This window comes from Barbatula barbatula (genome assembly GCF_947034865.1).
Source record: "Barbatula barbatula genome assembly, chromosome: 24".
In the NCBI taxonomy this organism is placed as follows: domain Eukaryota; kingdom Metazoa; phylum Chordata; class Actinopteri; order Cypriniformes; family Nemacheilidae; genus Barbatula; species Barbatula barbatula.
The window spans coordinates 15,873,418-15,900,582 of record NC_136787.1 but is presented as its reverse complement, the minus strand read 5'-3'; the positions used below and the strand labels follow the sequence as shown (position 1 = coordinate 15,900,582).

The 27,165-nt window shown below is 40.3% G+C and overlaps 1 protein-coding gene across 3 annotated transcripts in view; it reads right to left on the bottom strand.

The window, feature by feature from the left end:
• Positions 1 to 730: 730 nt before the first annotated feature.
• The window catches only part of msi2a (musashi RNA-binding protein 2a), a 111,226-nt gene continuing 84,791 nt past the window's right edge, over positions 731 to 27,165 (bottom strand). For 2 of the 3 annotated variants that reach the window (XM_079449134.1, XM_079449135.1), the window contains exons 9-15: positions 23,768 to 23,882; positions 21,341 to 21,415; positions 14,530 to 14,589; positions 7,591 to 7,770; positions 4,904 to 5,058; positions 2,682 to 2,758; positions 731 to 2,531 (exon numbers count right to left, since the gene is read on the bottom strand). In XM_079449134.1, the coding sequence (XP_079305260.1) occupies positions 2,717 to 2,758; positions 4,904 to 5,058; positions 7,591 to 7,770; positions 14,530 to 14,589; positions 21,341 to 21,415; positions 23,768 to 23,882 (627 nt within the window). In that variant the 3' untranslated portion in view covers positions 731 to 2,531; positions 2,682 to 2,716. Of the gene's footprint in view, positions 2,532 to 2,681; positions 2,759 to 4,903; positions 5,059 to 7,590; positions 7,771 to 14,472; positions 14,590 to 21,340; positions 21,416 to 23,767; positions 23,883 to 27,165 lie in introns of all 3 variants that reach the window. The other variant, XM_079449133.1, reaches the window with a different exon arrangement.

Here is a 27,165-nt window from a genome sequence, read left to right as displayed (position 1 = left end):
TCACGGAAAGGACAAACGTCAGGTACATCTCACTGCCATACAGCGATGTCTTATATTCCAACAGACTTTCAACAGCAAGAATATGTCTGTGTACCAGCATATGGAATACAGTACAGTACAATAGTATAGTAAAATGCTCCTATTTATTTATATGTTTAAATGGCATCTGTTGCGATTACATACAGACACAACAGATCAAGAGAAACACTCTCCTCAATGCTTTGCGCAGCTTTTGGGAAATCCTAATTAAAGAAAACTGATACAAATATTTTACACGTAAACTAAATCGGACTTTGTTTGCGCAGGACCTGTTTAAAGAAACTATTTACCTGAGCCCCTATGAGGTTACCGTATTTTGTTCTACAGTAAGTAAAATATTTATGTAAATGCTGCAATTCATCACTCGACAAACTTTAGCACTCATTTAAAAAGCTGTTTTATAGTTTTACTAAAATACTTTTGCTATTTATTGAGTAAATTGAATTTGAGTGTGGTGCTTATTGCACAAATAAAACATTTTGCTGTCTGCAAAATAAATGGCTATTATATTTGATAAATTGAAGATTAAAGATTTCCTTCAGTGTAGACAGCTCCTGAGGGAAGTCGAGTTACTTTATAACTTGTAAGTTGATTGTAGTTTCAAAGTAGTTTCCTCAGTACAAGTGTAGATATAATATTTCCCGTTTATAACCAACAGCCCCAAATACTCAGAATAAAGAACACAATTATTGAACAAACACATTCTCTGTCTTTTTTTAATGTTTTGTATTACATTTTTCTTTTACATTTGAACATTACAACAATTTTCGTCCCTCATTCTGTTCCTTCCGTGTGTTTAAATATTATTACGTGACTGGAAATTTAAGAGGCTTCAGTGTTTAGCATGTGTGCCTCTGAACACCAGACTACACCAAATAAAACAGAATTCCTAAAACAAAACAGTTTACATCCGCAGCAGGAAAAAAGACACATTTACATCAGAATATACATAGAAGATCATTAACATTAAAAAACAGCATTTTATATACGCGTTTGACCTAAACCATTAATAAACGTCAAAGAAATCAAAACAGCAGCTCAGGTTTCAGGTCAACTTTTTTTGTCTTTAACTGGCTGTATATTAAAATACGTCAATATTTCAGATAAAACGTTGGCTATATCCTTGAAATGAAATCTGAGCACACCAGTAATAGATTGCTTTTCGTTTGGCCTGCTCTCAACCTGCGTCCCGGACGCCAGCGGCAGAAAAATAAAAGCAACATTCACTGAACAATTTTTCATACATCAAATTTCCGTAAGGTCACTCGTGACAGCCAGCATGTGCAAAGAGAAAACCGTCGTTCTTTAGTACAAAGTGCAAAGCTTTCTCTGTACACTCCATCTGCACGCTTGCTCTCTCTCTCACAGGTCTGAGGTATGATTCTCAAAAATGCTCGCTTTCTTCAGCCAAAAAAAGCAATAAACCGCTTTGTTCACGTAGTCCACAATAAGTTCCAAAATCAAGAGGAATTTCCTCTGTTAGACAACATTAACAACAACAGACAACATAGTAAGATTATTTTCTTCTCAGGAGTATAAAAGTGTCAGAATGTGCAGAACACAGAAAAATGTCAAGTCCTTTTGTTGCACTACACACAGTGTGCTTTGGATGGGAGTTTTGTTCTTTCTGAAACTCCACAGCAAATGAAAACAGATGCAGCTCCAATAATCTAAAGTTTACAGGAATATGCTGGTTTTCCACCTGTGAAATGATTCAGATTGTTTAAAGTAATTGAAAAATCTTTTTTTTTGCCCTGTACAGTCAGTTTCTTGCACCCCGCGATGTATTTGTTTGACACACCGTCAGAAACATATGCCTAAACTGAATATTTGCAGTGAAGTATATTTACATTTATCTTATATTTCAAGCCACAATGTTTTCATTTGAAAAGAAAAATGTTGCGGTATACTTCTTTCTTCCTAAATGACAAGAACAACAACACAGATAGATAGATAGATAGATATATATATAAAAAGGACCATAAAAATATTGGAGTCCTCTCCCTCTGTATTGCCCAAAAATAGGTCATTATGATCAACAATGAGACTTCACAAGAATTAAAAACAGCTACTAATATTACTTTGTATTCTTTTTGAATTCTTCAAGTGGGGTCTGTCCATGTGTGCGCAAAAAAATACAGCCTTAAATTTCGATTCTCACATCAGCTGGCACTAAAACTGAGTAAAAACAACTTTAAAGCCAAAAAATTACTTGAGACGTAATCTACGCTAAACAGTAGAAAGTATATTTCTCGATTAAAAGCCAAATTAACAAATTAAAAAAGCAGAAAATTAAAACGGGAGGAGTCCTGCAGTGATAGGAGGGCGGGGTTATGGTTACAGCAGTTGCGATGTGTTCTGAGATGTTTTTGGTTCCACCACCCTCATTTTTTTCACCAATCAGAACCTGTAGTGCTTGAAGTCTGATGAGATCAACTGTACATGAGCCAATCAGAGACTCCGGCCACTGTCCAAGAGCCTGCAGATGATATCTGGTGAATCAGAGAGGACATGTTAGGAAACTACAAACACTAATGTTGTCTTGAAAACAACTATGATTGATTTTATGAACGGCACAAATATCTGGATTTATGTGTATCAGTGTGCCACGAGTGAAACAGATTAGATAAAAGACTCGATACCTCCAATGAGATGGTGCCGTATCTCCGGTGGGCTTTCAGTGGTATCCATTTGTAAATGCTGTTGCAATCAAAGGGCCCTGAAAACACAGAGATAACATGTAAGCCATTTGATGAACAGAATCATTCAAGCAGCGTAAAAAAGCATTCAAGCGGCCATTCTACACATTGACAGATTAACATAACAGAATAATTCACACTTTACTCTTCGATGAACAGTCATTGAAAGCCATTATTCACTTGTGCATAAAATCAAAAAGTCCACTTTGAAAGAGAACATTTATTCAAGAATAATGCTGATGAAAGTGCCAATGAAACCACATCATTTCATGGATAGAGAGAGAGAGACAACGCCGCTAAGATGACAATCAGGTGTTTTGGATGCCACTACCCAGAATGAGGTCTGATGCTTTGACCTTAGAGCTGCGTTTTGGTTTTAAAAGCATTCAGATACACTGCATTTACTGAAAAATAATAAATGTAGTTTATTATATTTAATGACTTTTATATGCCGCGGCAACTCTAAACACAAATTTGTCGTACAAAATATATTGTCTGTAATATTCCTCAAACTTTTTATCGCACTTATAAAAGCATATTATACCTCTAGGCCCAGTGTGGACAAACGCAAGTAAAACACAAATAAAACTATGACCCACAATCCATGTCAAAGCAACTTGAAATCTTTAAAAAGTAAAGAAAATGAATCCGATGAAAAGCACAGGCCTTGATCCTTCCTCTGTGAAGCTGATCAGCGCTTAATAAATAAATCCTGACCATTGTCCCACACCGTTTGTGAACTCGCAAACCCACATGGCTGATTTAGAGGGCAAACGGCAAACTGTCAACAAGCCTTTCTGAGAAACACGGCCGCTTATCGGGCCTGTCATCGGCCTATTGTGTGCATGGCAGGAGCGGATCTGTCTAATCCATACGAATAAATCAAAGTCAGTCTAACCCGGCACGATAGAGGACAGGAAGGAAAGGCTTTCGGGAGTTTATATTGGCTTTTCTTCCACATTTCCTCAATTAAGGATCGTGGGTTTTAAACTTTATTTCATATGAGCCGTGTGTTGATACTACAAGACAAGTTTAAGAGCGAGAGCGAAAGAGAGAGGGGGGTTCCAGTAGGAGGTGAACCGATGACACGTGTCAGTGAAATAAATGGAGACGAGCATTTTAGTTCTGCGTCATTTCCTGTGTTAATGTTCTGCACTGAGACATCGAGAGCTAAACACACATCTATCAGTCCAGCTGAACTAACTCGCGCTAAATTTAGAATTAATCGCACGGCACAAAACGGCACTCGCTCAGAACTGCGCTAATGTGGGTGAATAAAGTTATGAGATTGTGCGGTGACGGGTTTTGTTTAGTTGCAAGGAGGCAGCAATGAAGTAGAAAAGATCAGTTTTTCTCATTTCTGTTTCCAGACAGCAGTTAATATTCATGCCATCAATGAAGTGTTTTGTGAAAATCTAAAGCAATAAATGAGCAACAGTGAGAATCATAAACCATTCTTTAACATTTAAAACATATAAATGCTCATTCATGGGTTTTGGACGAGTCTGATAATGTAATTAACATCATATAAACATATAGAAGACAAGAACAGGAGGAATTCACTGCAAACACAAGCATAAATTAAAATCTGTGCTTTTTCGCGGAACAGGCTGAATAATTTCATTTCAATTTGGCATCTCACTATAAACGCTTTCTTCTTCAAAATGAGATCTGCGCCCAGACCGAGCTGCAACCTGACGCCCGTGACATCTGCAGACACAATCCGTGAGCTCCCCACCAAAAGCCAATTAAAGCAACTTTTGTGCAACGCAAGGCTTTTGTTTGGCGATGGTGTCAGAGCATCTGCTAGTTACAGGGACATCTGATTTTGACAATTTGCTGATTTCCAAGCGTGGAAGCTTTTCACATCCTCGAACCTGTTTGTGACGCTTTTATTCCCCAAACAAAACATTGTGACAAGCGAGCTGTCAGTCTAACTAAGGTTCGTGACTCGATGGATTTCCGAACGGAACTAATTCCTCTGGTATATCAGGACTTCAGTTCTCAATTGATGCGCTGACTACCCAACGTTTGATGGGGGAAAACAAACAGCCAATCAGATACTGACTTTTAAGCCTGGAGAAAATATAATAAAACAAAACTGTAATGTCTCTGTATTTAGGGATTCAGAAGCGGCAGAGGGCGACTCAGAGAGCGTTACTCACTGCAATACTGTGATTGAACCCGGAGGCCGATTGGGGGCTGGCAGCGCTGATGTAATTTCCCACAGCTGAGTCCTGACTGCTGGGGCCGTACAGGTCTGCCACGGGTCCCGGACTGTTGGCACCGGGGAAACCTAATGGCCGAGGAGGATTAGCACCTGTACAGGACACACACACACACACACACATTTCTGATCAACTTTCAGCCGCTAGGGCTACAAAACGATTTTAGTGGAGAAAATTATTGGAAAATATATGACAAAGGGCATTTGCTAGGACGGTGATGCAGACGTTCTCCTTTTCTGAGAGCGCATGCAAAACTAAACACCGATAGCATCGACCCCTGAAAGACTGTAACAAATGTACGGGAGGATTTTAGTTCCTCATAACAGAGCGAAATACATAAAATACATATCTAGGTGTTCAGAGGTGTGTAAAGCATTATAAACGAAGCATTATGGATTCACACGTTATGCGGCAGTTGCGTCAGTCCAGTTCATTTTCAAAGGGAACATGCGGTAAGCGGAAAAACGCGTGCCGCTTCGTGGATCCAAAATCCTGCAACTTCCACGGGCACGGCTCTTTGCGGCATGCGCACCCCAAGATACAAATATTTGATCTTTATGTGAATGGCATACACATGGGCTTAGAGGCGGCTGCCACGTGGCAATTCCACCGCTCGAGTAAATCCAGCATATATAAACCAGGAGAAAATAAAGCATGTGCCACAAAGTTATTCACAAAATCATAAGTGTCAGACTACAGAAAACTCAAAACAGCTAGTCGCACGTAAAAATTTGTTTAGGTACGCACATACTTTGTTTTAAAATTAATATTTAGTTAAATACTGCCATGTTGTCAATTAGGTTATATAGATTGTGTCAAATTAGTAAGAACAGACGGCACTAACTACCTCTCCAGAAAAGTCCAATGTGTCTTATCTCAGTCCTGCGGCTTACTGCGCTTTCACAAGCGTTTTGTGTTTGTACTGTAATCTTTATTCCGTATAATTGCTGGATTCTGTTGAGATGAGTCCTGTCCTCTCTCTCTCTGCCAGAAAAAGGATTTATGCTTCAAATTAAACCCTGGGGCTAAACCGTTACTGCTATTAGCTTTAATAGCTAAACATGACTTACATTTATTGGCTTTGACTGGTAGCTTAGCAGCAGCCATGCTAATTAAACCCGCCGGCCCGCGATTACGCCGTGTGTTTTTAAGACGCAGGTGACTCATCTGTCCTGCATCGGCTCCCAGCGCTCTGTTTAATTGATGTCACCCTTCACATCCGGCGGCGAGATAACAAACTGCTTTGCTGGGACGGTGATGCAGACATTCTCCTTTTCTCAGAGTGCACGCAAAACTACACCGATATCGTCAGCATCGACCCCTGAAAGACTGTAACAAATGTACAGGAGGATTTCAGATCCTCATAATGGAGCGTTCCCTCTACACGGAGAGCAATATTAGGGTCATTTATTGCTGTGAACGGATAGATGAGTTTCGACTTTCAAAGGCAAAACACAAAAGAGAAAAGAGAGAGATGTTTTTTGGTTTGTCTGGTTCAAGTTCAAATCTTGAACCATCAGACAAATAAAAGACCGCTGTTGGAAAAGTGGAACCCCAATAACAACAAAACCTCCAGCAAATCAATGTTTGATCATATGAACAAACAGACGGATGAACTTCAGACTACTGCACAAAACATCGAAAGAGAGAATGTTCACTGCTAAATGTATTTTACAGATCTTAGATCTTAACACAAAATGGTGTTTGCTTCTGCAAATTGACTTATTTAGTGAGAAGCAATATTCAAGGAAAGACAATATTCAATGTGAAAAAAAAAAAAAAATGAAGGAGAACTGACTGTAAAAAAAAGTGGTCTCTAAACTATTAGCACATATAGGCGAGGAGTTGAAAAGTAAAAGGGCTTGGTGAAAGTTGGTTTAAAGTTATATTTTGGTAATAGTAGATACAATAAAGAAGAAAACAACGTGCATCTTTGAATTGTAAGAGCGGGAGCTCGATATTGTGCATACTTTCTAGTAATTCTAATAAAATCGCAAGTTCTCGGTGGAAGTACCTGCATGAGTCAACCCCATGTCCAATCTATGAGATCATTGGTGTACAGCAGAAGACTACAAACATTCTCTTGTTGCCTGCCAAGTGAAATGAGGCGAGAGAAGTAAGACAGAAGGAGCCAAAACCCAAAGAACCCCAACACCTGGCCTCACTCGAGCCATATCACCACAGCGATTAGAAGAGTACCACACATGAGTGCCATAATGCATGACTATAGAGCGAGAGAGGGACGGGAGAGACTTGACTCGTATCTGTGGTCCACATATTCAAACAGTTACTGGAGGGATTCAAGTCTATTTTTCTCCAGTAAGGGTATTATACGAGCATCTCACAATAAACACGTAGTATGAAGAGACATATATACATATCCACATGCAAATTATATGAACCATGCACATCTTAATACAGAGACCAGCTTAAAATACCAGGTCTGGTCATTTCTACATTTGCTGAAATTCAATAGTTCACTTTAATGTGATTGGCATGCATCATGCGGAAGTGAAAAAGTGAAATAGATGGTCATACTGTACAGCATGCAATGTGCTGGTTTTGTTTGAAAAAGTCTTCTTATAGTGATAAGGGGTGTATCATTACAAGTGCGCAATACACACCTGAGCTCTTAAAGTGGTCCGGGCTTGGGTGATGTTGGGAGGGCGAGTTGCAGGTGGAGGTGACGTGCTCGCTTTGAAGCATCTGACCCGTATGGGGCCCCAGGGTGGCAAAGTCGGCAAAGGAACAGGGAGCGGCCCGCTGATCACCGGGCCCAGAATAAAAGCTGTAGTCGGGGAACCCTAAGAGATAGAGGGGACACAGAGGAGGTGGGACACCATCATTGAGAGGACAGGTGTTTCTATGATGTGCGTATACTCTAACAGAAATGCAGTAGGAAATGGATGAACTCAGAAATGAGGTGAGACTCCATCTTGGAATGATGGGTTTATGGGCAGACACCAATTATCCTGAAAACATGTGAATTTTAGAGCAAATCTGTGTGTGGTCAAACAATAGTTAAAGAATACACTGATTTACAGTATAATGACAAATAACATGTATAGCTGGTTTTTATAACTGAGCATGTGGGGTTGCTATCTAGATGGCGTTGAACATCGTAATCCCCCTTTTGCAACTGCAGACGATTCAATCAAGGAAAGCCAAGATCCGCCACACGGCCTTTCATCTCCCATCTCCCCTGCTGAATGTTTGCATTTCATCGGGGTCTGTGACCTGCAGGAGCGGCCTGAAGTCTCGCTGAACATCACAGTGCTGATGACGCCCTCAACAGCTGCCAAGAGTAATCTGAAGCTCTAAGTAGTTTCTCAGTCATCAAGTGCTGCAGTTTCCCCTCGCCGTCTACGGTTTGTGGGCAAACGCCTGCCTGTCATATTACGCTCAATGCCTGAGTGATGGCTCGGCTCCAATACTGACTGCTTACTGTAATCATTTCTTACAAATATTTTGTGTTTAAAACTGTCGCCTTACTTTAACCAAATTCACAAGAGTAAAATTAAAAAGTAATAAAAATACATATTAAACTTGTTAAAAAAATTACATTTATATATATATATATATATATATATATATATGAGATACAGATGTGGCTAGTAAGAATGTGCTGTTTCAAACGGTTTCCTTAAGAGTAAAGTTATAATAAAATCTAAATGATATATTACATTTATTTATAAAATAAAAACATAAAATAATATAAACCCATGCCTTATTGCAATTAACAACTGTAAAGTTATAATTATACGATAAAAATATACTGTATATAACATAAAAAAGTCAATTATAAAAAAACTAAATATAATTATAATAAATATATATTATTATAATTTGAACTGTCGGGTAGGAAGACTGTCTCCTAACCGTAACATGATTTACAAAGTAAAATTTATAATGATAAATAATATTATATTTAGTTAAAAATATAAATATAAAAAAAAGGAAATGATATAACTTTTATTTGAGCTGTCGGGTACGATTTTGCAGGAAATGTCAGTCTGATGTGAACACACGTAAAGAAAAGTACATAAAGTAACCTGCAATTGTATTTATACATGGATGATGAAATGGAGGCAAACTTTTCAAACAGTGAGGTCATTCCGGGTCACTTAAAGAAAACTAAACATTTAACTAACCATTTATTTAGAAGATTCCTACAGTAACTTCCAAATCTTTTGGACCTTTATATCTCTTCTCACTCCACCTGCTCTGTTGTTCTAAACTGACTTTCACGCTTTCTCTCAACATTCAGCCCTCCACTTACAGTCAAGAAACAACACCACAACAGCAAAACAAAGGCCGGGCACCCTTTTCCGTCCTAATCCATTTCGTTCGGCGTGCATTCTAATCGCCAGTCGCCCTTGAATTTCAAAGTGGCTTTTGTGTTTGCCGCTAATTAGACAAGCTTCCTGTCTGTTCTGCACTCTCTAATTAGATCTTTAACAACAAACAACAGTCGACCTCTGCGAAAGCTCCTCCATTTGTTAAAACGGGCGAGCGGGGCACAGGCTGGCGAACGGGGTAACCCTCCCGCCCGGAACCTCGCCGTGCGCATTCCACGAATGAGGAGATCGCCAAAACGCCACAATGGCAGCTTCCTGTTCCATCTGCCTAATTCCGCCGATTACAGGATACCAGGAGCGACGGTACACAAAGCAGACATTCACACACACAACGGATGTACATAGGCGCTTTGTTTACGCTGACATGGACAATTAGCCCTCAGCTGCACAAGGCGCTCAGTCGGGAAGGTCTTATCTAATAAAGGCAAGGAAAATTACCTTTATTGTTCAGGTAGATTGCCTCTAATGATAGTGCCATCAGTGTTAAAGGATATGAATAAAATGAGGCAGAAAAGAGCTCTCCAGTCGGATGGCAAGATGGCAGAAGCAGCCATCTGGGAGCGAGCTGTCGCCTGATTATCTTCCCCTGCTCATTTTCTTTTCAGAGCGTACAAATGATTTACTTTCACTTGAAAAACGGAGAGGGCAACGTTTCTCTGACATCAAAGTTGGAGAAATAATAGCTTTCCTCTGATCTTTGTAAAACAACAGCCAAACGGGTTTTTCGGGAGGCGGCGGGCGTCTCCTCGAGGGGCTGGGACGATGCGGTTGTCTTGCGCTGAAATGCATTTTGTCGCCATGCTGCAATATGTGTGCAAATTAGCAGCTCGCTAATGAACACCAATCAAACGCTGTGTTTTAGTAGTACACACATCTGCTGTAACGTTTCATCAATAACACTATTCCACCAAAGCTCAGAGCTCTTGGAGCCGAAACTGAAGGTCTCACTGTTTCTTGCTTTACTGCAATCTGGGAATAAGGAAACAAAAAGCAATTGCTGAAGTTTGATTGTGAAGTTTTTACACTGGATTTTAAAGGGAAAGTTTCCCCAAAAATTAAAAGCGAGTCATAATTGATTCACCCTCAAAACCTATATATGATTTGTTTTTCTGTGAAAGACGGAAGAAGATATTTTGGGAAATGTCTCAGTGGTTTTATGTCCATACAACGGCAGTCAATGGGGTCAATGTTGTTTGGTTACCGACATTCTTCAAAATATCTTCTTTTGTGCTCAGAAGAAGTCAAACAGGTTTGGAATAACACTTTCCTGTAGCTCAGTGGTAAGAGCATTGTCTTAACAACGCAAGGTTGAGGGTTTAATCCCAGGGGATTGCAGATACCTATGTATAAATGTATAGGATAATGCTTTGTAAGTCGCTTTGGATAAAAGCGTCTGCCAAATGCCTAAATGTAAATAACCGGGACAATAAATTAAGTTTTATGAACTTATGTACTGTAATTAAATGAGTATGAGCAATTTTGTTTAATTTAATTTGGACTACCCTCTATATCACAGCAGTCTTGCATTCACTCTTATGACTGATGTTGGAATGGTGTCAACATCTGTGTCAATGCCATAGGAACCATTAACGCACGCATGCACACTCGCTCCCTTAACCGAGTGCAGAACTACAGTGTAAAGTGCATGTGTTAAATGAGGACGACAGCAGTGTGGGAGAACCAGCGGAAGACTCGCCTCAGCTCCCGGTTACAGTATTACAGCCGATCGTATCTTCAGCCCAATTATTAATATTCCAGCTATCAGCGCGAAACAAAAGAGCCCTTCTTCCATTTGTTTCTCTTTTTTCTTCCTCTCGCTAGTCTAATTGGATGTAATTACTCATCTGCAAAACAAATGAGTGGGTCGCCGTTGCCGTGACGACCGGATCAGCGGGCCCAGCAGTGCGAATCGTTCGCCGAGCCTCATTTCTGGCGATAATTATCCTTCTCCCCCTCTTTCGCACTCCCGGCCTCACCATCTCTCTCATGAAGAACAGGGCGGGTGGGGGGGCTCGAAGAGTCACGGCTGTTGCGTGCATGCCGTCATCAGCGCGGCTTCCTGTGAGTGGATAACAGCTCACCACTTTAAATGACGGACCTGACCTCAAACTGCCTCTCTCTCTCTCTCCTACGCTAAACACACGTCAAACTCTATCCAAGAGCCTTCGATCACATTCACAATAAAACAGACCAGTGTCTGCTTTTTACGCAGCCGGCTGTTCAAGAGTGCATCATCGTTGAGTGTCACGGACGGCGAAATCCCCGGTGGCCATCAGAACGAGCCACTTGATGGCGGATGTCAGTAAGTCCGTCATTTTGGCCCTCGAATTAGGTTTGAATTTCAGAGCTGCTGTTATTAGCCTCTCCGTTTCCAATTCAATTTAAAAATGAGAAAAAGCCTCGGCCGTGCCCGGAGTTAGCTTTCACTTTCCATTTAAAACAGTCCATTCTGACCGAGCGGCTGCCTAATTAACATCACTAGACCTCTTTTTTTCGGTAAGTGCCGACATTTTATAAATAATACATATTTAATGTCTTGTCATTTTGGTGCTCAGAAAGGCTTCCCTAATGAATTTTAACACATGATTTATTCTGGCATTATTTTTTGGCGTGCGCTCAGGTCCCCGTGCTCAGAAATTCAGGACGGAAGATCTAAATTAGTGATGGCTGAGTTACAATGCTTTCCACTGAGTTTGTGATATGTAGATGCACACAACAGGAAAAAGCCTTAGAAGTGCCGTGTGTTTTTAAAAGTGAGATCTGACATTTTGTTTTCACGGGGGGCTGAACCGAATCTAATCCCAAAAAGGTAGCACTTAGCGACAGGGATGAGCATTTTAGGTTCTCTGTTTGTCTTATTTTGCTGGAGGCCTGGGGGATTTTAATCACATGTCGTCCAGAGGGAACACAGGCAGCGAGGGACCGGAGCCCACGGGGGCCGTACAGCCAGTTTAATTTCACCTCCTCTACAAGAGCCAAAATGGCACTCTGCGGAGAGGCTTTATAAGGCTCACAGAGCTTGTTGGGATGAAATGGATAATGATCTCAGATAATGTGAGGTGTTTTGCCAAACAGGAGTATCTTCATGCCCAGGCAGGCGGGCAGGCAGCCCACGGCAGCAGAGCAGAACGTAACACAGCTTTGGTCTCATCTGCTTCCTCAAATCTAACCAGTTAACCTGTTTGGGGGAGCCGGACGAGGAGAACGCTTTAGAAAGAACATCACTTCCTTAAAAACATACCGTGTTTAACATATTCCTGGTTGTTAATTATAACAAACAAACCTGACCCCGTTCGCCGTTTTGTTTCGCGGTGCTAATAATATGACGGGGAAAATGAAGAGCAGCAGATTTCATAGGACACTGGGGTTAAATGCAGTAACTGTCATCCATTGAAAAAATTCCTGACACAGGACTGATTATTCAAGAGAGCGCAGCAATGTTGAACCTTCAGCGCAGCACACTTCCACAATCCACCGGGATACGAGAAACTGCCTCCGCTGCACTCCATCTGCTGAGCAAACTCATCACTTTCTACTGATCTGTTAGCGCTTCACGACAACTACCAACTCACCAGGGAGGGAGAAGATAAAGACCAGACGAAAGACAGAAATAGTAGATGGGGGGATGGAGAAGATGAGAAAGCGAAGCAACCAAGTCTGGTGAGGAGAACCAAAAGCGAGAGAGACTTTCCCGCTGTAATGATCATGGGTGGATCGATCCACACGCCGCAACCTCTAGAAAAACATGCATCCCATGATCCTCTGAGAGAGCATCTATGAAAGGGACACAGAGATCCGGAGGGAGATGTCTCAGCAGAGTGGGAAAGGACGAGGCACATCGGTTGGACACACGAGCTGGCAGGTTTGTGCACCTGGGAGATCAGCCTCCAGAAGGCTGCGAGACTCCCGTGGAGGAGGCCCCTGCGGAGCCAGCGCTATCTCTCCTGTCTCTCTGTCAGGCCCGGAGAGAATACCACAGATATTTCAGAGCATCACTGAAACTCTCTATGACACAGAACACAGCACTGAAAAGGGCATTCAAATGAGGACTGCGAGTATTTAAATCACCACGACAAGTGCAGTCTTACTTGGCCAATACTCTTAAACAAAAATAAGAACGTTAAACTTAGCGAGTAAATCGAGTGCCCATGTCAATGTATTTCAAGTAAGGAAAGTAAAGACAGACAAAGAGATGAAAGTTTGTTTCTGATCTGAAGGTGTATGCTTAACTGTTTAGATATAATATAATATAATTATTATACATATAAACATATCGTTGCTGTCCTTCTGAAAGCTTGGATGTCCCAATTAGCTGTTTGGAAAGAATTCGAACCGTTTAAACTGTCGTTTATTGGTTAGATATTTGCATAACCCAGTGATAAACATAAATCGTGACTTATAAAATTGAAAAGAAAAAAAGAAAGAACAAAATATGGAGATACAAGGTTTCAGAAGGACAGCAGCGATATTAATTTTCCATTACAAAACTAACATTTTTATTGAACTAATTCATAAAACAATTATTTGGAATAAGTGATTAAGAAATGCAGCCAATAAGAAGCCAGCATAGATGATAAAAGATAAAACCTTATATATATATATATATATATATATAAAAAAATACAAATATACTTCAATACAATATTGTTTAGATTTTCTTTAGTTTTTTAGACCCATTGTTACATCTGTGTAACTGCATACACTCTTGTTTTACAGAACAAATATCCAAACATTTTGAAATAATGATACATTAACTTGACAAAAGTTATTAATGCTTGGTTTCTGAAACATAAGTATGTTAATGCTTAAAACCAGCAATAATACTTGACAGTAATATTTTTACTTTAGTACTGTAAAACGAGACTAAAATACTAAGTAGTTTATTTTTTGCAGTGCAGTTTTGAGGAGTTGGAAATAATAATAATAACGAACAGGTGGTCTTAACCTCTGACCTGCGGTGTATATCCAGATCCAAGAATGTCAGATAGTGTAAATGAATGATGATGAGTGAATAAATGAAATGACCGCTTTTAAGTAAACACTATGACAATAGAATAACACTATTAAAGCTGAGTGTGTGTGTATTTGAGGAGTGTTTGGCTGGGGAGGGCAGTGGCTACTCAGAACACAGGCGGTAAGATAGTTTACCTGGCCCTGCGTTCTGTGGGTACGCCATGTAGCCGCATCTTCCCCGGGTCGCCCTACCTGAGCCTCGCGCTGCCGCCACAGCTGCCGCTACGGGTCCGTACGCCGTCGCTGGAAAACCTGAAGAGAAGAATAGGATGATTAACTGATGCTCTTTGTCTCAATCACATTAACAAGCGCAAAGCAGCTGCGGGAAAACAGCTCCGTTCAGACTGCAGCAACACGCACAGGGGACAAGCTACATCATCGCTCAAATAATTACATATAAATCAAAAGAACTCAAATATAATTACTCAAATGAAACCGTTTAAAGCGGCTGGCGAGACGTGTCTATTGAGCTAACAGGCCTCTGATGTACTTTAGCTGTCTCTCTCTCTCTCAACGTCGTAATTGCACAAAGCACAAGAACACGTTGACCCTTGTAAAGATTTTTTTCTCTCATGTAGGCTGTGAAGCTTCAGACTTCTATGAGATGCCAAAACCCTTTTATTGTACTGCTCTAAACCCGAGGTGGACGGTGCAGAATTATGGGTATTTATAAAACCCGTCACTCCACCGGGAGGACAAATGTACCTGTTTCCCTGAACAGCACAAGAGGATGAAGAAAGCACATGATTTAATGCACGTGATGACGGCGCCTGTCCACCCACATGTGTTATAGAGCTGACGGAGACACATCAGTTGACATTACATCAGTTTGATCGTTTGTACGGTGGACATAAGACGTGAAGAAGGCACCGGGAATGCTTGACCGGCCAGCGATGACGGCCTGTTGAGGGGGGAATCTGGATGATTCTCTATAGCAGAGCTGAGAGCAGAGGATTGTGGGATTAATTACTTGTAACGGAGTGCCTATTATCTCAGTGAGAAGCATCAGAGGACATGTGGCTCTCTTTAAGGTCCATAATGGCAGGTAGTAATGACTGTGTGTGTGTGTGTGTGTGTGTGTGTGTGTGTGTGTGTGAGCACATTAAACTTTGTGAGCGCTCTCATTTAAAAGCACGGCTTATGCAAGCACAGACTACCCCTCCCGTACGGCTCATATCTTCTTGTGTGTTTATGAAAATTCATCAGTTGCGAGTCAATTATTTACTAAATACTGAACTGCAAAAAAGACTAATGCAAACTCTGCTGAATGACATTGTGATTCACGCCACGCGATTTGTTGGCGTTATACCGCGAGCGCTGAAGAATCTACATGTTTAACGACAGCGGTAAGTTCACAACGTTCAAACAATAAAATCAAACATAATCATCATCATTGTAAAAGCCAATTAAAGAAATCCACCAGGCCAGCGCAACAACGGCACTATTATTCCATAACAAACTTAATTACAGTCCCGGCACTTTAATGAAGGCGTGTATCTGCTTTGACAGCTGCTCATCAGAGCAGGAAAGATATGAAAAGAGGTCCGCAGGGCATCGACGCACTGTCATTCTGAACATCAAGCGCCACTTGGACCGCCAAATAAAACAGCTTTGCAGTTAACACCATAAAGAGGTGTTGCTAGGTAACAAAATACATTTGAAATAACCAGCCAAAATATTTCTTACTAGCCATGAAACTGCCTTCATTATGTTATAAAAATATGTTTGTTTTCGTTCCAATTAATTTTTTTGCTGTTCTCCCAATATTTGGATCGTACATGTGTCACTGTGAAACATCTGTCACATAAACATGAAGATGTCATTTGTTCACCATGTTTTTTTTATTTTGGTGTCTGAAAGCGAGAACTGGTTTACATGAGCCTGTGCGTAGTATTGAAGAAGAAAAACAGGGTGAAAATTTTAAAATGTTGCATTATGCTCATTATCGTGAAAAATAAATGCAGCTATTCCTTTGCTTTAATGGACTAGTTTGATGCACTTATGTATTTTGTGGCCTATGTTGTTATAATTGCTTCCAATGTTTCCTCGTCTGTAAGTCGCTTTGGATAAAAGCGTCTGCTAAATGACTAAACGTAAATGTAAATGTATGAAATCAAGAAAAACAAAGATGGCTGTTGAATCATTTTTCCACAGTGATTTGGAAACATTTGCTGTTGACATTACCTGTCTCACATTTAACTCTTTTTTTCTTCTTCACAACGTGAATTCTTGGATGTAAAATCGTTTTCACTTTTCGCCGCCAAAATAACAGCAACAAAATCATTACGGGTGTTTATGTTGCACATGCTGTTGATTGTGTTTCAAGCTGTAATGCGTAACTTTTGTATCTCTATCGCCATCTCTGTTTAAAACATAACATAGCAGTTTTTTACTTTGTATTTATTTTAACCAGGAATGACGTCAAATTATGTCAAATTGACATTTGTCAATAGACTGTAGTTATAAATCAACATTATACGCTTACACTGATCTTTTACATACTTGCTCGACTTGCTGTGTGTGTGTTCACTACTCTCTGGATGGGTTAAATGCAAAGGTCACATTTCGGCTATGGGTCACCATATCTGACAAAAAGGTCACTTTAAATAAGCGATTTTTGTTAAAATGTTTAAAGTGTTTGCAACTACCAACCTAGTAGAAAAACATCTGAACGTAACAGTGCAACAGCCAGTAAAACAAGACTAAAGACCAAAAGAAAAAGGGGTAAACAGGTCTTGATGAATGAGTGTTAATCCCAAACCTCGGTCGCCTCTCTAGTGTAAATAACGCATGTCATTTCCTGTTTCTTTCCTAAATTCATTAATCTCTTCACAAAACATAAATCAGTATGCTAATGCTAATGTCAGTCACGCATCCCTGCCTCTCTTTCTCTCCGCTCGCTGTTGCCGAGCAGAAGTGTCCTTCACCGGAGGAATCGTTGGTTATTCTGTTTTTCTCCATCCCTTCACTCCCCACCGTATCCTCAGTCTCCCAGTGGTCTCTTCCTCCGTAGTTAGCGCTGGAACAAAGTTCTTGCGAAAGATTAACTTTGGCGGATTAGGGCGGGATAATTATTAGATCTCTGAGGCTCATTGTTTTGTGTTTCCACCATGAGAGGCTGCTTGAGAGAGGCGCTGCAGCATTAAATCAATTTCATGGGCATTTCATTACGGAGGAGATAACGCCAATATTTAGCATTCGGTTTTATGGCGTTATTTGAATCTGCTCCAGCGAACGGGCTGATGGGGGAGAAAAAGCCTGCTGAGAGCACAAGGACACAGTGCTCTCACCGCTGCTGTTAGAGCCCCCAGGGCAACGTTAAACCTCACACGTGGACCCAGAGGGAACACGGAGGAACTGGAGATGCTCTGCGATAAAAGAGAGAGAGGAACATGAATCCAACCTGAGGAACATCAAGAGCTGGAGATGACGGGTTTACAGTTACGGATTTGAGAAAACAAAATAAATGGAAGAATCATTTCATAATATAAAACTGGTCTTTCTCTCCCTTCACAGCAGTGCAAGCTTGCCAAATTTAGCATCTACGTGAGAAAAACCAACATGTACAGATTTCTTTGCTTCCTATTAGCAACAAAAACACACACCTGCAAAGAATATCACGCATATGATTCTTTGCCCAGGTGTCTCTAAATCAAACCAAGATCACTCTTCATAGGTGAAAGGTTTTGCCCAAAATGAAACCATTTGTGGCACTGGATCTTCATCGTGAAAGTCTTCTGCTGTTTGATTAGAGGACCAAAAGTCATTTCGCCTGGCAGATTAAAGGGCTCAATCGTTTTTTAGCCCTTTCATACACCATTAACCATAACTATGAAGGCGGGAGTAGAAATCTCCAGAAAGATCCCAGGACATCACGAACCCTTTCAAACGCCACCATCATCCACAACGTGATGACAAATGATTTTATGAGCAGAGGGACGGCATGACCGCGCAACTCAAACACCAGTGTTATCTGATCAGAGAACCTCATCACGCTGAATCTGGAGAAACAGTTCGGATTTAAGCACGTATGCGCTGTGAATCACTGGTGTTAGCACGTGTATGATGGAGAGATGAATCTTACACCTCTGAAGCAGATGTCAGGGAGGTGACAGCCGTTACCTAATGCACATTAAATCATAAAACAAAACCATCTCTCCGTGTCCTGGCTCAGATCGGACCCTCGTGTGTCAAAGAGCGATCAAGCAGGCCGAACTTTGTTGTCAAATATAAATCATTCTGGCCAGCCACAAAAGAGTCGAAGCGCTTGGCCTGTTTCTAATGGAAGTCTTTTCAGGCTGATGGTTTTTGACGACCTCTCCGGCCATCCGTAGGTGAACATTTAAGATGCGTGCAAATTATAGATGAGACTGCTTGCTATTGATGAGAAACATTTGCATGAAAACACAACATGATAAGAACTAAAATACAATACAAATACTCCTGTATGCCATATTTTATCATATTAATTGCATGCATGACCCACATGTGAACGTAGGGCTGTTCGATTATGACACAAATCATAATCGTGATCAGCATTGAGATCCCGATTAATTAACAAGATTATATAGTAACAAAATAAAAAAAAACTTAAATATATTTGTAAAAAAATAGCACTGCTGAATCACTGTAAAGGAAAGGTGTGCGCTGTGGATTTATACTACAAGAAAAGAGAGGATCCTTGCAAAATGGAATGTGGCACAATAATCGTTTAACTCCATTATTTTGTTTTTGTAAATGACAAAGGCAAAATTTTACGATTTGGATTAATTTTCGATTAATTGCACGGCCCTATGTGAACGACAAACAAAAAACTGCTTACACAAACCGCAAATGTAAACAAAATCTGAAATAGAAAATCATTATAATACATACAGTAGATTAAACTGAATTTTACCATTGGTTAACTCAGTCTGATTAATAATGTAAAATAAAATAAAGAAATCGGCTAAGAAAAAAGATTTTCTTGAAAAATTTCAATGTGAAAAAAGTCTGTACATTTAGAATGCTTAATATTTCTTAATATAACTCCATTCGGCGACACATACGGCTTAAGCATCTCAGAGCATCAGAAGGAATGACTCCACCCTCTTAATGAGCGGCCTGTCTTGTTAGCCAGAAGCACTTAGCATTTATTAGGTCGCCCACCTCATTATTACTCAAGTAAACACTTTGTTAACTTGTTATGCATTTTAATGGCCTTCACCAAACACTCACATCCAACCCTGAGGCACTGAAAAACCACCAAAATCTCAAGACGGCTCAGAAATATCGGTAAGACATTGACTCTTGAGCAGCTCTACTGAGATTTAAGATTTGTGGGTTACACAAGAACATGAAAAGCTTTAATGGTGTGAGAGAGAGAGAGAGAGAGAGAGAGTCTAAGTAGTCACCTGTACTGACTGTCTGTTTTAGAGCAAATCAAATCCCATTCATTTTCTCCAAAGAAAAAAATGCAGTGGACTGACCCAAGTGATACTTTAACTTCATAAAACAAAAAAATGCAATTGCCTGATTCAGATTTTTTTATTTAGGAATGAATTTCCTACGAGGAAAATAAATGGGTATGGTATAATTCTGGAACTCAGGTTGCGGTAAAGTGAGTTCAACCGATTTCCGCTTTCAGGTCCTCCTGAGAAATGATCACCATTAAAAGCTATTTTAACTGATTCTAGTGGGAACAATTCATATTAACCTTGTTCTTTTGTACCTCCTACGGTAAAAGGACAACTCTGCTAGCACTCAATGAAGTCCTTGGTATGCTTATTAGATCCGGTAATGTGTGTTTTTGAGCTAGTCACAATTATGTGTGTGTGCACAAAGAAATACCAATGCTAGACTTCAAATGCAACGCACAGGTGAAATGAGAAAAAAACGAGATGAAGAGCATAAAAAAGCAACGGCTCTTCAAGACTCCCCTTCCAGATGGCTGATTTCCATAACGACGAGAGAGAGAGAGAAAAAGAGAGAGATCACCAGGTTTTCTCAGTGGCTTCATTCATGCTCTCAGAAGGATTCTAATTGACTTTAAGTGTGTGTGAGAGAGAATTACTGACATCAGGATCTGTGTGCGTGTTTCACTGCCGTCCTGTTTAGCAAGCATGCACGCACCCGCACACAAACAAACACACATCAGCAATCCTCTCACACACACATCCTTACATGAATCAGTCGTGTCAATGAAGTATGACCATAGACTGTATAAAACATGGGCACTACGTCCGTGATGTCACCCGTAGGTTTCTAAGGAGCTGTTTTGAAGCTGAGGTGGCTGGTTGCTGAAACCACTTGTCACTCAAGTTGCTACGCACCTAATTTGCGTAGCAACTAATTTAACAGTTAAACGGTGAGTTATAGTCAGTTTTCATGAAGGGTTAGTTCTTGTAACAGGCTGTAAACATGTTTTTTTCCTGCTGTAACGTGCCCATTTTAACATGGGGCTCAATGAGATTCTGCTCTAAATGAATTCAGTTTAAGTCACTTCTGTGTTGGCTTCACGAGAGCGATCGGAAGGTTTGCAGCTTGTGAAGATTGAGATGAACAATAACTAAACGGATCATCAGCGTGAATGAGAAACAAACACACTGATAAAAACAGATTACCAGAAAATGAAGTTGAGGATATTAACTCTAAACTGATTCTGCACGGTGCTCTGTGGTCTCTTAGCACAAAAAGGTTGTTCGTCAGATCTTTCCTTTCTGTATTATTAGTTCATAAATAAGTGTACAGTCGGAACACGATGAAGAAAAAAAAACATCAATCAAACACACGTACACACACATAGAGAGAAAAGCCATTACAGAAATGTGTGCTGCTGTCAGATATTTCCCATCATGCCTTATCAGCTGTGCACATGATATCAGCAGGCAGGTGGCCGACGGCAACGACTCACCTTCATGTGAGTCTCTAGCACACATGCACCCGCCCGCCCCCCCCGCATTCACATACAGAGAACCAATCAGGGACAGTTATAGACATACAGTTACGGTATAAATACACTCACCTGGAAACTGATAACTGTAACTCGGAGAAAATCCAGTGTATCCTCGACCGTACGTTGCCACAATGTTTGGATAACCTACAGACACACACACACACACACACACACACACACAACATCAATAACTTTCTGCCCCTTGGGGTTAAATCTGTATCTCAGACTTAAATCTGATCAATAGTGCTCTAATCTGTGGCCAGGCCTGAATGAAGCGTGTATACGTTTACTAGCACTGTAGTGAGCATCAGTGTTTTAATAAGAGGATGAATATTACAACAGGATGTTTTCAAGCACATGAGCAGCTCAAATGAAGAGGCAACTTCAGGGAATTTCAGTGCCATCTGTTTCTCTACTGCGGTGAGAGAGACAGTGATGTACTGATGGTGTTATTCTTGGCCTTATTTTCTCACTTTTTCTCTGTAATTTACATTGCTGTATTAATTTAACGTTGTTTTTCTCAAACAAGAGCGTGAAGCAGCAGTCACCGTTGCTGTCATAAATCACAACACACACAGATTTAAGACGACGCTCTAAACATGACTGTGCGAAGCCTGCATGTGTGTATTTATAGGTTTTATGAAGTTGTCACGAGGCACTCCGTATTCTTTTGACAGCTATAAAGACACATTAGATACGCTGCTAAAAATGGATTTTATGTGATGATGCGCATAGAAAATATGCAATCCCAAACCTTTCAAGAGCCTCATCTCTTCCAGTAGTAGTACTGTATTGTGTCTTCATACAGTACAGTTTGTGTTAAAGGGATAGTTCACCCAAACAATTTAATTCTGTCATCCTTTACTCACCCTCTTGTCATTTCAACCTTTATGACTATTCTTCCGCAGAACACAAAAGAAGATATTTTGAGGAAAGTTGGTAACCTAACAGCACTGGATACTATTAACTCCTATTGTATGGACACAAAACCAATGCAAGTGAATGGGGTCCAGTTAACATTATTTTTCTAAATGAAATTAAAAGAGATGATGTGAGATGCAACAAGAAAAATGAAACGAAACCCAAAGAGACCAAACGAGACAAGAAAAGTAAAAAAAATTAGATAGGAGGTGATGATAATAGAAAAGAACTGAAAAGAGTAGAAGATGAGACCGAAAGAAAAAATGAGGTGATACAAGGAGATGAGACAAGAAGAGAAAAAAGACACAAAGAGGTGATGATAACAGAAGAGAACTGATAAGGGCAAAGATGAGACAGAACCAAGAGAGTTCAAAATAGACAATACAAGGAGCTGATGAGACGAGACGAGAAGGAAGGAGACAAAAGGAGATAATACAAGGGGAAGATGATAACAGAAAAAACATGATTGAGAAGAGACAATAAGAGACCAACTGATAAGAAGAGTTGAGATGTAAGAACATTGAAGGAATGAAAGCGACAAGATGAGATGCAAAGAAAAATAAGTCCAAATGAGACCAAATGAGACAACACAAGGAAATGAGAAGAGATGAGATTTCTGTGTCCTATTGCATTGTGAGGAAAACTCTGTGTCCTCCCTTGGTTCTGCTGTCTCTCTGTCTCCCTTATTTGCATTATTAATGTTCAGGCTAATATACCTATTTTATGCCTCAACAGCTCAGATTCACTTTAAAATCAATTATACATCTGCGGCAGCTGAAGCGAGCGGCGGTTCAAATGTGTATTAATCTCGGCAAACATACACACGGCTCCCCACTATAAAGATAAATGACACGATTAGCTGCGGTAAACAAAATCGCGAACGCACTGGCTTTAATGAGATTCGGCGTATAAGAAACGTACAGTTCCTTAAATAATGAGCCCCGATCTGCTTTTTTTCATATGCAAATTATACAAAGTTCTGTCTGGTCGTCCCGTTCGGTGCGGTTTCATTTAGATAAGACGCGAGTTAATATTTTCACATGAGTGCTTCATGCTCTCATTCCCTCTCTGTCTTTTTCTCTCTCGCTTGTTCCTCCTCTCCTCCACAGCAGTAATGCATGAGAATGTCTAGAAAGTGCACGGCTTGTTAAAAGTTGAGGATGAGGGAAGAAACGTTGAAGACACAACAGACAAAAAAGACAGACGGCAAATCTTCGACTTTTTGCATAATATGTATAGTATGTATATGCATATGTATACAACTATGTATAGTTCATTTTGTAATATTAGTATGTACTGATAAAATGTATTTAGTAATAAGTAAATGAAATAATTGAAATAAGTGTGCTGATGGTTTCATCTGATTCATTCGTGTTGTCATTAGCTGGTGCAGAGTTCAGGCAGATGGCTGCTCTGAACATTACCTTCATTTTCCTCTTCATTTGAGCCATTAATACAGACATTCATCTGCTCGTCAGGTCTGCGGCACCTACACTGAACTAACCCCACACAGACACACGCTACTGTCTTTCGCCATTCAGACGGTCAGGTGAACGGTCACTGTGTGACACTCACTCAACATGCCCATGCCCAGCATGAAGGCGTCCATGGTGTACGGAAGACTTCTCGCCCTGCCCCTCGTGCCGGGGGGAAACATCACTTCCTTCGGCTGGGCCTTCTTACATTCTACCTGTGGACCGAAAGAGAGGGAGAGGAAATTAAACATTGATTCTTCCATGTAATCCAAGTGAAAATTATGCCACAAGCAACACCTCAATGCATTACACTAGAGGTCGACAGATTGATCAGCCGGCCGATTACTCGTCTGATTTTGGGGATTTTTTTAAAACTGCATTGGCCGATTGTGCCACGAATTAGGCCGATAAACAGGCAGGTGCATCTGTGAGCGGCTAACGTTATTGAGGAACACGCAACACTGCCTCTTGCGGCAAATAGATTTCCACCAGCATAACACTGAGATAAACTAACTGATAACTTGAAACGGTACGACTTGAATTATTTTTATCCTTATTAATCTAACCTTGTATATTTAATTGATTAAATACGATGCTACTTGAGAATGCGAGTAACGTTTTGCGAGCCTTCAGCCACATAGTTTTGGAGCAACTCACTCTCTGCAGTCATGCCTTGTTAAAGGACGAAACCTCTGGCTAAAATGTGCATGCCAAGTTTCCTGCTGAAATGTGCCTGTGGGTCTGACTCTGTTTGTACTTGGTATTAAGATGCGTCTTTCTATCAAATGGACGAAATAAGTGCACACAGTTTACAAATGAATGCGACCGGGGCAGATAAACGGAGAGAAGTGTTTTTTTCTGCTCTGACAGCCGCGAGACATGCTGAACACTGTAAGTGTGTGTTAGAAATCTGTGATGGAGAGAAAACATTCTGCTTGCTTGGTACGTTTTTCGTCATTAAAACAAACAAACAGTCTTCAGCCAAAGTTTAAATGCTGACTTGTTGTTTCCTCTTGTTTACGCATTATGTCTGTATGCGGTCTTTTGTGGCTGTTTAAACGCATTACACCACAAGAGCGTCTGCTTTCCTGTCAGGAAAAGAAAAAGGCTAAAAGCTAAATATAACTAAAAAGGCAGTTATGAGCAGCAGGCTGTTTAATATGAGATTGTTCTTATTATGTAAAACAATACAATTATGACCATTGTCTAATAGCACTCTGTTGAGTTGCTGGGTTAGGTATGTTTTAATGCAGGTGTTCTGGTTTACGCTGGTCATGTGCTGGTTCTTAAACCAGCTCAAGTCCAGCACATGACCAGCTTAAACCAGCATGTGACCAGCATCAAAACATACCTAACCCAGCATATGGGATTTTTTTCAACAGGGCAGTGTCTGCCAACAAACAAACAAATAAACCAAAAGCTTGCTTTAGAACAGTTTGAGAAGGTGCTTAAAGGTTTTTAGCAATGTATTATTACTATGAATGAGACCGCTATCTTGATCCCTGCAATAAACACTTACTCCATCTTTCTCAATCAAGTGCACTGATTTAAAGACACGTCTTCAATAAAGGTTTAAGTTAAGAAATATTATTTTTCACTTTGTATCACTTAATTAGATTTTATGAGATGAAGGTGAAAAAATTTAAATCGGCTGGCCTGATCTGTAAAAATCTGCCAGAAAAAAACCCATATTGGTCGACCTCTACATTATACATATATATAATATACAATATAATATTCAACCAAAATATTAATCTAACAATTTACCAATAATACCACTGGGATAAACTATTTGTTTAAAGTGTTTCATTCATTTGCTTTTGGAAAAGCATAACTACACTTCTAACAGAACAAAGGAAGCTTTTGTGACTCATAACAATAAATTAAATTCTGTTTCCTGAACTTGCATAACTGGCATCAATTTTCCTTTAATTTATTTAGAGCGTCAATTCACATCCACCATATTTAACCTACTTGCAAGATGAATAATAAAGTGCAACACTGAAAACTAAATAAGAAATATTGGTCTGTAATTCATCACCACGTCATTCCTTTCATTTACAAAGCTTTTTCATTGCATGCTAAAAGATATTTGTTGTATGTAGTTACAGATGTTTTTGGGAAGCTGAATACACAGTCCGAGTCAACGTCCAGTCAATTAATTCTCCGATTCTGCCTTTTCATCTTTTCTCATACCCTCTCTCACCAGTTTTCTGTCAATTCCTGGGGTTCTAAAGTCACTTTCATCCTCTGTCATGTGGATATCCCCGTCACCTTCTTCAATAATAATAATGGATAAAACGGCTGTTTTTCCTTCGCTATTTCCCTTCATTATTCACAATCACATCAGCATCTCATTTTTTCCTCTCATTACCCTCCTCTGCACAAAAGCCTCTTCTTACATTATTTTCCAGACAAATTACTTTCGTCCTACATTGCTCGTCTCTTCACCTTGTCTCTGTGTTTTCTTCACTCGCACCTCTTAGCATCTCACCGCGTGCCGCCTCAAGATCTCTCCAAAATCAATCAACTGAATATATTTATATTTCGCACTGATTGTGGATTCCAAATGTTCAATATTAAACTTCAGAGCAAGATTAAAAGCAAAGTGATTGTTTTTCTCTGCATTTAAGTAATGAGAATGTTCTTGCTCTTCAGTATTGAGAAGTGGAGAGATGAGAGGAGTGTGCGGATTCATTTCATAAGGCAAATGTAATTTAGAACCGCTTTCTTTTGGGGTGAAAAGAAGCGTGACATGTTTTTGACAGGATGCATGACTGCCACCTTGCTATTTCCAAAACAAAGCCATAGACATTCATTTTCACAATATTTTGAACGGAGCTCAAGTCACATCCCTCCGTCAGTTTCGGTTTTGTGTGCTTTACCGGCATGACAAACAGCGATACGTTTAGTGCAAAATAAACAAAAACTCCATCGTAAAATGAAATAAATTAACAGTCCTGTCTTTCAGAATCTGCTCTCAGATCTCCCCTGCGCCGCCTCCTCGTGTTCTCATGCTCTGATTGACATTTAACCTCCAGAGTTGAGCACACGAGCGGACAGCAGACAGCAGTCTCTGCCTGAGAGACAGAAATATTCCTCTGGAGAATTAAGGGGGAAAGACAGCGTGTCTCTGGCAAAAAGCGAGAAATAAACAAACACACAAGCAGAAACAACAAACCCGAACAAACACACAGACGCTCGCTCGCTCGCTCGCTCTCTGGTGATACAAGCATAACCGGGTCAGACGAGGAAAGACTTTCTTCCTGACAGGCCCTAGCAGGCAGAGGATCTGATTTACCAAGCACATCTGCATGCTCACAAGACTGTGTGTGCTGACACTGAATCTACCATACGAACAGGATGCATTTGCACTTGGCTGAATCTGTCTGCCCTCTGCGTTGATCGACTTGTCTGGATGCCCAGTGCCCGTCCATCTGTGTGTGTGTGTTTGTGTGTAGCTTGGCCCTCCACACACACACATATACACGCAGTCGA